Below are 13,158 nucleotides of genomic sequence, written 5' to 3'. Positions count from 1 at the left end.
GGCTTGATAACTATTCATGTTTTAATACCTTCGTAATTATGCAGAATGAGAATAACAAGGTTAAATTTTCTGGTTTTACAGGATATTGAGAGGGAAAGGAGGAGAAGGGAGAACCCTGAGGCTATGGAGGAGGATGTTGAAGATGAGGTGCCAGAAATCAAGGCTGCCCATTTTGAGGAATCAATGAAGTATGCTCGAAGGAGTGTGAGCGATGCTGACATTCGCAAATACCAGGCATTTGCTCAAACGTTGCAGCAGTCTAGAGGGTTTGGGTCTGAATTCCGATTCTCCGAGACAAGCACTGGGGCCACCACTGGTGGGTCTGATCCTTTTGCAGCTCCTGCTGGTGGCGCTGATGAAGATGACCTCTATAGTTAGGTTATGTCTCTCTATTGTGTATCTATCTTCTGTTATGTCAAACATTTCTTACGCTTTAAATATTCTGTGTAATTGTTGCCTCCCTGTATCATGGGGTGAAAGCTACCATGTATCAAGGCCCGAGTTTGGGTTTTGCTTAGTCCTTCAACCTGTTTTTAAAAGCTTTGAAACAGTGTCTGCTATTCTGATGATTACAACGTGGAAGCTCCACAGGATTTTAAGTTATATATTTTAGTTAATTTTGATCTCATGTTTCATAGTTTCCAAACTTTTAGATTTGACGACCTGGTTGTCTGCATTGTTCACTTGCTGCAGTGGTTTTGAATGAATTTGTTGATGCCAAGCTGGTTGAACTGAACTTTATTGGTTGAATTTTGACTGTGTTGATGGGTTTTGAACGAGTTTTGTTGATGTTAAACTGGGTTGAACTGGACTTGATCTGTTGAATTTAGGGTTTGTTTCTACCATCTCTGGCCTAAATGCTGCTGTTGTATATTAGCTTGGGTTGGGCCTTCTCAGGACTTTGCAGCTCTTTGAGGAAGCACTTTAATATGGCTTGGGATTGAAGTTGTCTAGTTATGTAGTAGTACATATGGGGCTGCTGAAACCTTTGATATAATAATAAGTTTTAAAGCCACCTTATTAGGTGAATGATTTTTTATTTTTTTATTTTTTTTTATTTTTTAATTGAAACAGACATGTAGGCGATATATTAAAAGAAAAAAAAAAAAAAAACAGATTACAAGAATAACAAAAGAAAAAAAAAAAAACTTAATATTATTCTTATCTGTTCAATCTTTCTCTGTTGGATTTTATCGATAGGCAGGCTTACAGGCTAGGCTTGGTAGTTTTCATAGTCTTCGTGCTCTGGCCAGTAATGTTCTGGATGATTAGGAAAGTCCCCGATGGTAATAGCATAAAGGAGTGGCACTTCTTCACCATGGTTGTCATGTTATACAGGGTTGGTTTTCTGAGCGAGTTGATGGGGTACTCATCATTTTTTGGGATGATGATATTGGGGTTGGCGGTGCCGCCAGGGTCACCACTGGGGTCCGGGATTGTGCAGAGGCTGAGTTTGTTTGTATGTTTTTGCCATTGTATATCGTGAATGAAGGGCGCGTTGTGGATGTGTCTGTGATAGATCCAGACAATTATACAGTCGCGATGGTGATCATCGACATCGCCGTGTACTTTGCAAAGCTTGTTGGTGCTGTGGTTGTTCCTATGCGATTTTGTTATGTGCCTTACAAGCATGCTTTCGCTTTTGCCCTTAGCTTCCAAGGCCTTTTTGATGTTTTCTTCTTCAAAGTTGCACTCAGACATGGGGTAAGAACTCAGAACCCTAATCCAATTCAATACAAAAGAATATCGTCATTTCATTTGTTAATTATGACAATTAACCCTGTAAAATTTAAAGTTAAGGTTCGTATACTGTTATTTAAAGGAATGACTGCTCTCCATACTTCTCTATATTTGATTTTGTAGATTCTGCACCAGGCCCACAACAATGATTAGATAGTTTAAAATTAAAATTAAAATTGCTATTAGTTTCAAAAAATAAAATGTAATTTTTTCATGTGTCTAATGATATCTAATGAAATTGTTTTTTTTTTTTTATGTTGTTGTTGTTGTGTGTGTGTGGCCCAACACTCTATATTATTAAGTCTATGAGAGGAACGATTTAAATATTCATTGTGGAATGAAACATGGAGTATGTAAATAGTAGAATGAAAGAGAGTTACTCCTGTTGTTAACGCTAACGAAACTTGTCAGGTGACCTAAACAAGACTTCTTTTCGTTTATAGTACCCCTATACTGTCATTAAAATCTTACTTTGGTCTTTTTATTTTTAATTTTCGTCAGCCATATTAGCACTAGATGGATGGAACGGAAGAGTAACATTAGAATTTGACTTAAAATATAATGGATGACTATTACAATTGAAAGTGACGGGACTGGAATGCGATTACGATAAAAGTGCAAGGGTGCTATATGGAGACACACTACCTAAGTCATCATTAATTTATCGCGTAACTACTTAATGAAGGTGTGTGAACATGTTTTATCTATAAATTTTTTTGATACGCGATTAGTTTAGAACACTACATAAATAATGTCACACGATACTCCACAACTACTAAATAGTTACCATCTCAAAAGGGTAATGAATGATATTCAAACACAATTTTTTTGGATAAATTATAAATACACCCCCCCAAATTTTCTTAATACATGGATTGTTCCGGAGATTTAAAAAATTACAAATACCGTCTTGTCAATTTTTTTATTTAGCAGAATTAAATAAAAAAATAAAATTCTTAATTGCTCTCCTATACAGTAATAAAATTACTTGAATTATTAATTGAAATATATTTCTGCTATAAATAAAAACTGTTAATCTATTAATAAAAACGACAATTTGTTATGAAATTAGAAATCAAGAGGTGGGATGTAATTTCTTGAACTACAAGGATAATTCATATTTTAAACAAATATCAGGAGTTGTATTTATAATTTACCCCACAAATTTGTATATAGAATGATATGGCCTTTTATAACATTTTTTTTTGGGTGTTTTGCCTTGAAAAACAAAACATACATGCCACATAATTTTGTATGAATTGTTATGAAAATCTATCTGTATAGTATTAGCCTTCATTTCAAGTCAAAACACCTATTGTCGTGGCTTATTATTGCAAGATGACATGTCATTGTCGCATAATTTTGAATGTGTATGAAAATCTTGTCCATTTAGAAGTAGAAAAATGTGACATATGATTTTATTGTTTATTGTATTTTTTTTTTATTGCTTTTACTTCTAAACAAAGTAAGTGGATCCCATATATATTTATTAATATAAATCATATTGTCTTGTCTCAAGATGTGAGAAAACACAATAAAAAAAGAAAAAGAAAAAGAAAATTAGAATATGAAGGGGTTATTTACGTGGAGACCCCTTAAACTATTGAAAAGTATCACATTAACCCGTTGAACTATGAAAACGTACAAATAGATTCTCTAAACTAATGAGAAGTATAGCTTTGGCCCATGAACTATAAAAGTGTACAAACTGACCCCTAAACTATAGATGTGGTTCACTTTAACCCCTACCACTAGGGTGTCAAATTGGTATACGTTTTTATAATTTAGAGGGTCTATTTATATGTTTTAATATCTTAGGGAGAAAAGTGATACTTTTCAATAGTTTAGGGGGTCTATTTGTATATTTTAATAATTTAGGGGGTTAAAGTGATATTTTTCAATAGTTTAAAGAATCTTCGTTTTAAATAACCCTTTATGTATAGCTTTATTCTTCTACAAATAGCACGTCTAGGACCACATAAATCAAACATAAACAAAACTATTGTCTATTAATGAATTTTTGTGTTTAGTTCTTGTGTTGCTAGTCTTGTTGTTATGTAAAATGGAATGTATGATGTGCATTTAAGTTTAGCGTGGTATGAGTTATACCTAAAATAAATTTAGTCTACCTATTTTATTTCGGAATAATAATGAAGCTATGTGGGAACTAGGGGTGAGCATGGTCCGGATTGGACCGGATTGGGGTAAAACCAGGACCAATCCGTTATTTACGGTTCCTGAAAAATTGGAACCAATCCAATCCGTTTAAATCATGGAACCAATCCGAACCAATCCATTTAAATACGGATTGGATCGGTTTAGGACCACGGATTCACATAATTAAATAACAAATATATATATATATATATATAACACTTGAATTTCATAAAAATATAAACATAGCGCTATATTAGTTCCATAATAGCAACATGTTTTTCTATAATAATGACATACTGTTCTAGAATTTAAACAACCATAAGAAAACTGGTTTCATAAGTATTTAGACCATTGCAAATTAAAACTTAAAACTAACAAACAAAAGTAATAAAAGAAGATATTATACGGTTTTAGGTTTGAGTTTACTTTTTACATAGAATAAGAGAAGATACTACAAGGGAGGATGTATAATAAAAATATAAACTATTTGTATACGGTCCGGATCGGTTCCAATCCGGAACCGTGGGATTCAATCCGGAACCAATCTGTGAACTACGGATTTTTAATTCTTCAATCCGGAACCGAACCGCGGATTCAAAAAACCAATCCAAACCTATCGGATTGGACTGGACTGGATCGGATTACGGATTTCACGGATTCCTTGCTCAGCCCTAGTGGGAACTAGTAGAAAATTTTTATTCAATTTTCTTATCACTAGACACAGAAGTAGTCGGACTCACAATAGAGCATCTCTGGTGATTGTTGCCATTTTGGCAATGCCAAAATTATAATTTCGCTTGCTATTATGCTAAAATGTCAAATTTTAGTATTGCTCAAGTTGGTAAAATGCCATTTTGGCACAATCAACCATCTTTCCCTTTATTTTTATTTTTATTTTTTATTCTGATTTTTCAACTAATAGTTTTTTTGTTTGTTTAAGAATTTACTAAGTGCTCTTGGAGCAAATCCATATTGGTTTCCCATTGTACAAGACTAATTTATCTGTTGGCATTGAGTTTTGTTCACATATTTTGTCAAATGTGTAAATAAAATACACTCCTTTATCAATTTAATCAATAAAATATTTCACTTTTAACTAGGATCCAATACAATTAATATGTTCAATTACACTATTTTATCTAATTACAAAATGTGAATAAAATTGTTTGCTTATGCACCTAATAAATCATGATGCACCACCTAGTATCTCAATCCCTAGCCCTCTCATGAAATAAGAGTTGTCTCTCTTTCAGCCCACATCTCTAAGCCTCCAGTAATGCAACAAATCACAAAAATGTTTTGCGAAAATCTTATTGAGGTTGTTACCAGTCAACTGGCTGATCAATCCCAAGCATTTTCGGTTGTTCGACCACAGTTTTGAGATGGTTTTTACGAAACAGTTTTTGTGGTATGTCACATTTTTATACTAAGCCACTCTATTTCTATCTATTTTATTTCTTCTCTTGCTTGTCCTTCAATCCTTCTCTTAATCTCTCAATTTGATCTCTCATCCTTGTAACTTTTTGTTGTTTGAGATGTCAATCAAATTACAAAAAGACAAATACCATGCGTTTGGGGTAGATCTCAATCTAGATCTCTCAATCCCTCAATCTCGACTAGATTGTAGATCTCATGTAAGAATTAGAGGTATGCACCCAGGGCCGGCCCTGGCCTAAGGCTAGTAAGGTCTGGGCTTTAGGTCCCAAAATTTTGGCTTAAAAATAGGGTTCCTAAATTTGGTAAAATATTATAGGCTCAATGTTTTTTTTTTTTTTTTTTTTAAGATCAATTTAAAGGGCCCAAAATATTTTATTGGGTTCATGTATGTTTTAGCTCATACTTATTTATAAGTGTAGTTTTTTTTACTTATATTTATTAGAATGAAAAAATATCTATATAAAAAAAAATGTTTGGGCCCAAGAAAAACAATACATACAATATATGGGCCCTATTTTTTTTTTAACCTTCTTTATCTATTAGATTTTAGTAGAATAAGTAATTTTGCCCAAATTTTTTTACCTAGGTCTTTATCAGTTTTAATTGAATAATTTTTTCCTATTTTTTTTGCCCTAATTTTGTTTCATTAAATTGTTTTGTTTATAATTTTAATGATTATATGTGCAAGTAAATTTTTTTGTGGCTACAAATAAATAAAAAAGTTATAACTTATCATTTATTCATGATTTTTTTTTTTTAATGTAAGAGGGGCCCCATTTTCAAAGTTCGCCTTAGACCTAGGGATGGCAATGGGGATAAATGGGGTGGATATTAATTCCCCATCCCCATTCCCTTATAATAAATTTTCCCCATTCCCCATGGGTACCACCCTCCCCATTCCCTAATGGGTTTGGATTTTTCCCAACCCACTTTAATCCCCATTTTTATTTTATTTTTATTTTTTATATTTAATGTTAGCAACCACTTTTTTTTTTTTTTTTTTAAAGTTCACAACAAAAACTAAATATACCTTCAATCTTTTTTCTTTCTTTTTTAATATATTTAATGTTAATTTTTTTTTTTATTTTTTTTATTTTTTATTTTTTAAGTTCACAACAAAAACTAAATATACCTTCAATCTTTTTTCTTTATTTTTTAATATGTTTAATGTTAAAAACTTTTTTTTTTTTTTTAAGTTCACAACAAAAACTAAATATACCTTCAATCTTTTTTCTTTCTTTTTTAATATATTTAATGTTAAATTTTTTTTTTTTTTTTTTTTTTAAAGTTCACAACAAAAACTAAATATACCTTCAATCTTTTTTCTTTCTTTTTAAATATATTTAATGTTAACAATTTTTTTTTTTTTTTAAGGTTCACAACAAAAACTAAATATACCTTTAATCTTTTTTTTTTCTTTTTTAATATATTTAATGTTAACAACTTATTTTTTTATTTTTTTTAAATTTTTTTTTAAGGTTCACAACAAAAGCTAAATATACATTCAATCTTATTTTATTTTATTTGATTCAACAACAAAATCAAATACATATGAATTAATTAATTAAAAAGTTTGTTTTATAATAATCAAATATATAATTTTGAGACAATCAAATAAGTTTTAGTAATTGAAAAAAAAAATGTGAAAGAACGTAGAAGATTAAAAAAAAAAATTACAACCATCTCTCTCTCTCTCTCACTCTCGTCCCTACATGTTATAAGAACCTATTTATAATGTTACCTGTTTGAAAAAATAAAATGTGAAAGAACCTGTTTGAAGAAAGTGTTATAAGACCCATAATAAATTGCATCAGGGCATAAATAAGGAATTGTTTGTTGATCTCTATCAACCAACACTAATACATAGCTACCCATGTTCATCCCAACGGTAGCACACAAAAAAATAAAAAAAATTGTAACAAATCAAAATGCACAACAAAAATCTTAAAGACAGTACCAACAAAATAATGTCAAAAACATTTTGCCAACCAAAACCCACATATGGATAACTTCACTCTAAATACACATGTATGTCAAAATATTTAACTGTGTAATTGTAAACATCATAAACGAATTGCACAAAATTATTAAAGTAGTTAGATGTTCATAGTAAGGCTTAATTCAACTAGAAGCAAAACACACTAAACTCCCAATGCACATTCTTTGGCATTTCAGCTCCCAATTCAACAAAGTGCATTCTTTAACATTTCAACTCCAAGTCTTTACAAGTTTCTTACAACAGCAACACTCTAGCAGCAGTAGCATTTCAACAGCAGCAACGCTCCAGCAACAAAACCTACACAAGGATAATAAAGATCAAAGAAAACAATGTTGCTCGACTCTAATTCACATCTATATATTGAAAGACAATGTATAACATGTAAAAAGATCCTACTATGAAAGTTTGAGCCGTCCAACAAGAGAAATGCAAAAGAAAGATCAACTTTGATTCACATCCATCTCATCATATATAGTAGCATAACCAACTGATTCCAATGTTGAATTACTTGAAAAATAAGAAAAAAAATTAAGTACTAAGACTATTCAATGAAAATATATTTATTTTAAAAATAATTACATATTGATTTATTTAAGTACCTTGCATCTCTACAGCCCACAACCAACTCTGTGCACACATCAATGCTTCCAAAGTATCTGGATGAAGTCTACTCCGATACGGGCTCACCAACCTACCACTAGTGCTAAATGCCGACTCCGAAGCAACAGTGGATACCGGAATAGCTAAAAAATCCCTAGCTATTGCCTGTAAGGTTGGATACTTTGATGCATTTGATTTCCACCAAGTCAACACATCAAAATTAGGAGTTCTTGTCACAACATCCTCTTCTAAATAATGGTCTAACTCTGATGTTACATTGTTGACTTTTTTTCTTCACTTTCTTCTAATAAACAAATCATAATCTGAAACTACCTCTGAATCCCCAAAATTTAAACTTGTAGAAGATTCAACATTAGCATCAGTTCCCAAACTAAGTTTTCTTTGATACTCTTGCAACAAATCATAACAAAGTTGGCGAATCTTCGCAATTTCCTCTTCAGTTGTATCTCCATAAAGTTTATCAAAATAAAACTCCAACACACTAAGTTTGTACCTAGGATCAAGTACAACAGCAACCCCTATAAGACCATGTATAATAACCCAATATTTGTCAAACTTTCCCAACATTTTTGATGCCATTGATCTAACAACCTCAATTGAACAAGAGAGCCATTGGGAGATAGTTATCCTAATCTCACATAAATTTGGAAAAGCAACATTAGCTGTGGGATATTTAGTTCCAGAAAACAATTTAGTTGCTCTATAAAATATTTTAAATCTCCTACAAATTTCTCTAGCAAACTCCCACTCCTCCTCACTTGGCAATGTTGTATATTGGGTCTCTTTATATTTCAAACGGTAAAATACATCCTTATATAACAAGGCAGTTTGAAGCATCAAATATGTTGAATTCCACCTAGTAGCACAATCAAGTCCCATCTTTTTAGTATTCAAATTTTTTACTTGACGAGCTGTTTCTTCAAATTTTTCTACTCTTTTAGGAGTTGCTGTCCAATAAGCTACACTATCCCAAATTTTCTCTACACCTACTCTTATCACATCCAATCCATCTTTGACAATCAAATTGACAATATGTGCGCAACAACGCATATGAAACAAAGTCCCACCCAAAAGAAGAGAACTACTATCCAATTTATCCAACAAAATGTTAATCATGGCATCATTGGTGGAACAATTATCAACAGTGATGGCAGACACTTTTCTATCAAGATCCCAATCCATCAAACAATTGAGCAAAGTATCACAAAGAACTTCTTTTGTGTGTGGACATGGCACATAAATGAACCTAAAATCATAATTTAAAACATAAATTAATTTATATGCATATAATATATGATGCAACAACAATTTGTAATAAAGCATAAATTAATTTATATGCAAAAATATACCTCAAAATACGGCTTTACAATGACCAAGAATCATCAATAAAGTGTGCTGTGACCGCCATGAACCCTTTCTTTTGATTACTAGAAGTCCACATATCAGTTGTGATTGCCACTTTACTTTGATTGCTCTGTACCAATCTCATTATCTTCTCCTTCTCATTGTCATAGATCTTCAAAATATCACTTTTTATTGTGTTTCGAGAAGGTACTTTAAACAATGGTTAAAGTGCCATAGAATATCTTTTGAACCCAATATGATCCACAATAGACAAAGGGTATTCATGCAAGATTATGGCATTTGAAAGCTCTCTCCTAGCAATATCTTCATCAAAACTATAAGAGACTTTCGGACTCTCCTTGTTAAAGTTGCTAGTTAAAACTCTTTGTCTCATGTCCATTCCCTCCATTTTCTTAAGACAACTCCTATAGTGATCACGCAAATGTGAAGTTCCATGCTTCGGATTACCCCCAAGATGCTTCTTACAATAATTACATATGGCTTTCCACACGCCATCAATTTTTTCTTTCTTAAAGTGTTGCCACACAAAACTAGGGTTTTTTCTAGTAGCTAAACTAGAATCAGAATCATCTACATCAAGCACATTTTGATTGGGGAGGGGAGGCTGTGATGGTAGAGAGGTCTCACTCTCAGCCGATATTGATGGTTGTAAACCATCAACGGGTAGTTGGGAGTTTGCTTGAGAGTTTGCTCCAACTTCCGACATTATCAATGCTTAAAAATCCTAAAGAACATAAATTAGAACAAACACAATCATATTGATATTCCCTAACAACATTTTTGCATAAAAAAGGAAAAAACAAGAGAAGAAGAAATAACAAATTCTAAGAAATTGAGTTACACCAAATGATTACTTTATATAGGCCTATTTCAGAACATTTATATGCCCATCATAATTCAACCATACAACATTTATATGCCCAACCACATTACTTTATATAGGCCTATTTCAGAACATTTATATGCCCATCATAATTCAACCATACAACATTTATATGCCCAACCACATTACTTTATATAGGTTTATTTCAGAAAGTAAACATGTTATGTTTAAAGAAAATTGAACCTTCAAGCTTTTTAATTCTTTAATTTCAACTATATATTTGTAAATTAGTTTCAATCCTATGATCATTCAAGTTATCTTATCTAACAGTGAGAAATTAAAATATACATAACACTATAACATAATATTAAAATATAAATTAGTTTCAATCCTATGATCATTCTTTAATTTCAGCTTCTATGATTGTTGAATATGCTATGTCCAAATGACTACAGTAGCCTCTACCCACCATTGCTTTTTGTGTATCTGCATCAATGATATAAAGTTCTGAATCAAATTGGATGAATCCTAGGGCCTCTGAGACAAATCTCATCTGGGTTTCCAAAAACCAGGTATGTAAATGACTTTTAATCTAGCAAAACATAAAAATTATAATCTAAACAAAACTAACAGATTAAAATTTTTAACACATCCTCTCTCAGCCAACCTATCTATCTTATTTATAGGCTTCACAATTCAAAAGCAAGCTCACTCCTTCACTAGACTAACCAACAGTTCACAGTTCAAGAACCCACTCTTGCTCCAAACTAACTAACAAACAGAGACATGAAAAGGCAAAAATGATAAGCCAAAAGACAAAGGGTACCTCTTATTCTCCCAACCAACTTTAGCCTTTGCTTTTGACTTTCGATAATAATTGTATCCAAAAATAACAGAAAGTTATGAATAAAAACTATTATTACAAAAGTGTATTATTGCGTTAATTTTAAATATTTTACAAGAGAGTAACAAGAAGGAGAATATCAACTGGACCTGGCACCCTCAATTGCTCCAACTAAAAATTTTAATCTGTTAGTTTTGTTTAGATTGTAATTTTTATGTTTTGCTAGATTAAAAGTCATTTACATACCTGGTTTTTGGAAACCCAGATGAGATTTGTCTCAGAGGCCCTAGGATTCATCCAATGATTGATGAACTGGGTTAGGCAGTGGCAAGGTAAAAATTGTGACAGCATTAGTTTTTTTATGTTAGGATGATGGTGCACAAACAAAAATTCTGTACAGAATTTCTATACAGGAAGATGTATCCCTTCATTCTCCTTTCATTTTCAACTAAAACACCCATTATGACTTATAAGTTTGACATTGTCACTGCCACTTGATTCTGATTGAGACAGAATGAAAGTTATTAATTATGGAAGTTCCATTTTGACGTGTGTTTGCCATCAAATTGCAGTATCTGAAGCATCAAGTTTGTAAATAACCAGGACAATCAATCAAAAGTTTAAAATAAATTTCCCCAAAAATCAATCATCAACTAGGTATGATCGAACTCACCACACTGGAGAACTGTGTTAAGCACCAACGAGATCGCCGGAGAACTCTGCTTTTGATCCTGGAACTCAAGCTGCTTTTGATGCTTAACTCTGATTTGGAGTGGGAGTGGGAGAGTAGGAGTGGTGAGTGAGAGTGAGAAAACCCTAGCTATGAACAATTGAACAGAGGGTGTCAAAACATACAGAGAAATGAGATGACCCATTCCCTTACCCATTCCCCGATGGAGAATTAAATTAGATTACCCACTGACCCGATGGATAGAAAAATAGGGGAAACCCACTTATTTCGAGTAGGATCTCCATGGGTAACTATTGGGTATGGTTTTTATTGCCATCCCTACTTAGACCCCCTAACCCTCAGGGCCGGCCCTGTATGCACCTAGGTTTTGGTGAACCACATTTTTTTATCTATATATATTTTATTTTATTTTTTCTTGATTTCTTCTGTTAATTTTGTGCTATTTTTTGTTAACTGTGTGCAAAATTTATGTGCTAATTTCTACTGTGTTGATATTTACATAAATTTGTAATTTCAGTGGTGCATTTCACGTGTTCATTTATGGCAAGTGGTATTGTAGCCCACTAGAGTGCTGCTTTGGTGACCTCTTGTCAAATTTTGGCAATGCCAAATAGTTTGGTATCCCACCGTAACTGCTTATAATAAATACAAATGGTGGTAAACAATTCGTTTATATATGACATTTTGCATGCAAATTTTGTGCTTTAGCTGAGCCAATGAAATATAGTAATATAATTTACCAAAAGTTGTATCCATATAGTAAAATTTTCAATTATGAAGTGAACTTTCTCTAACCTATATACCAACTACATTATGGACAACAAATTTTGTTATTTCTAAATCTTGAATTCTGATATTTTAACAACATATGCAGCTAGTCAATAAAAAATTCTACTCCATTATCACCTTAATGGCAGTTTTGATAGCCATTATTACCACTCCTATAATCAAACACCTCTATGATCCTTCAAAAAGATACAACCCAACCCTTGCCTCGTGGCTTTCTTCCATCCATCCACAACCTCGTTAGCAATAAATACCCCATCTAGGATATTCCTGCCTCCTATGAAAGCTGTCTGGGTCTCACCTATGATTGAAGGCATCACAGGCTTTAGCCTCTGCACTAAGACTTTAGCCAAAATTTTATATAGAGAGCCCACCAAGCTAATGGGTCTATAATCAGACAGATTAATGGAACTATCAAGCTTGGGAATGAGGGTAATAAAAGAGCTGTTGATACTATAGGTAAGCTAGCTATGCTTGTGAAAGTCACTAAAGAATTGCATGTTCTCCAGTTTCATGACTTTCCAGAATTTCTGATAACACAACAAGTTATACCCATCTGGGCCTGGAGCTTTGTTACCATTACAGTCTTTAATGGCTGCCCGAACTTCTTCTTCAGTGAAATTAGGTATCAAGCAGTGAGAGACAAGACTATCCGCAATTACTTTGAACTCCCCACCCAAAGCAGGCCTGTTAAT

The 13,158-nt window shown here is 32.6% G+C and overlaps 1 protein-coding gene across 2 annotated transcripts in view; it reads left to right on the top strand.

Annotated features, from left to right (window-relative positions):
• Positions 1-628, top strand: part of LOC114269221 (cell division cycle protein 48 homolog) — a 6,213-nt gene extending 5,585 nt beyond the window's left edge. For both annotated transcript variants that reach the window (XM_028210502.2, XM_028210503.2), the window contains exon 9: positions 82-628. In XM_028210502.2, the coding sequence (XP_028066303.1) occupies positions 82-378 (297 nt within the window). In that variant the 3' untranslated portion in view covers positions 379-628. The remainder of the gene's footprint in view (positions 1-81) is intronic.
• The last annotated feature ends 12,530 nt before the right edge of the window (positions 629-13,158 follow it).

This window comes from Camellia sinensis, chromosome 10 (genome assembly GCF_055761805.1).
Source record: "Camellia sinensis isolate YWXY chromosome 10, ASM5576180v1, whole genome shotgun sequence".
NCBI lineage: Eukaryota > Viridiplantae > Streptophyta > Magnoliopsida > Ericales > Theaceae > Camellia > Camellia sinensis.
The sequence above is the reverse complement of the archived record's forward strand: the minus strand, read 5'-3'. Positions and strand labels throughout refer to the sequence as shown.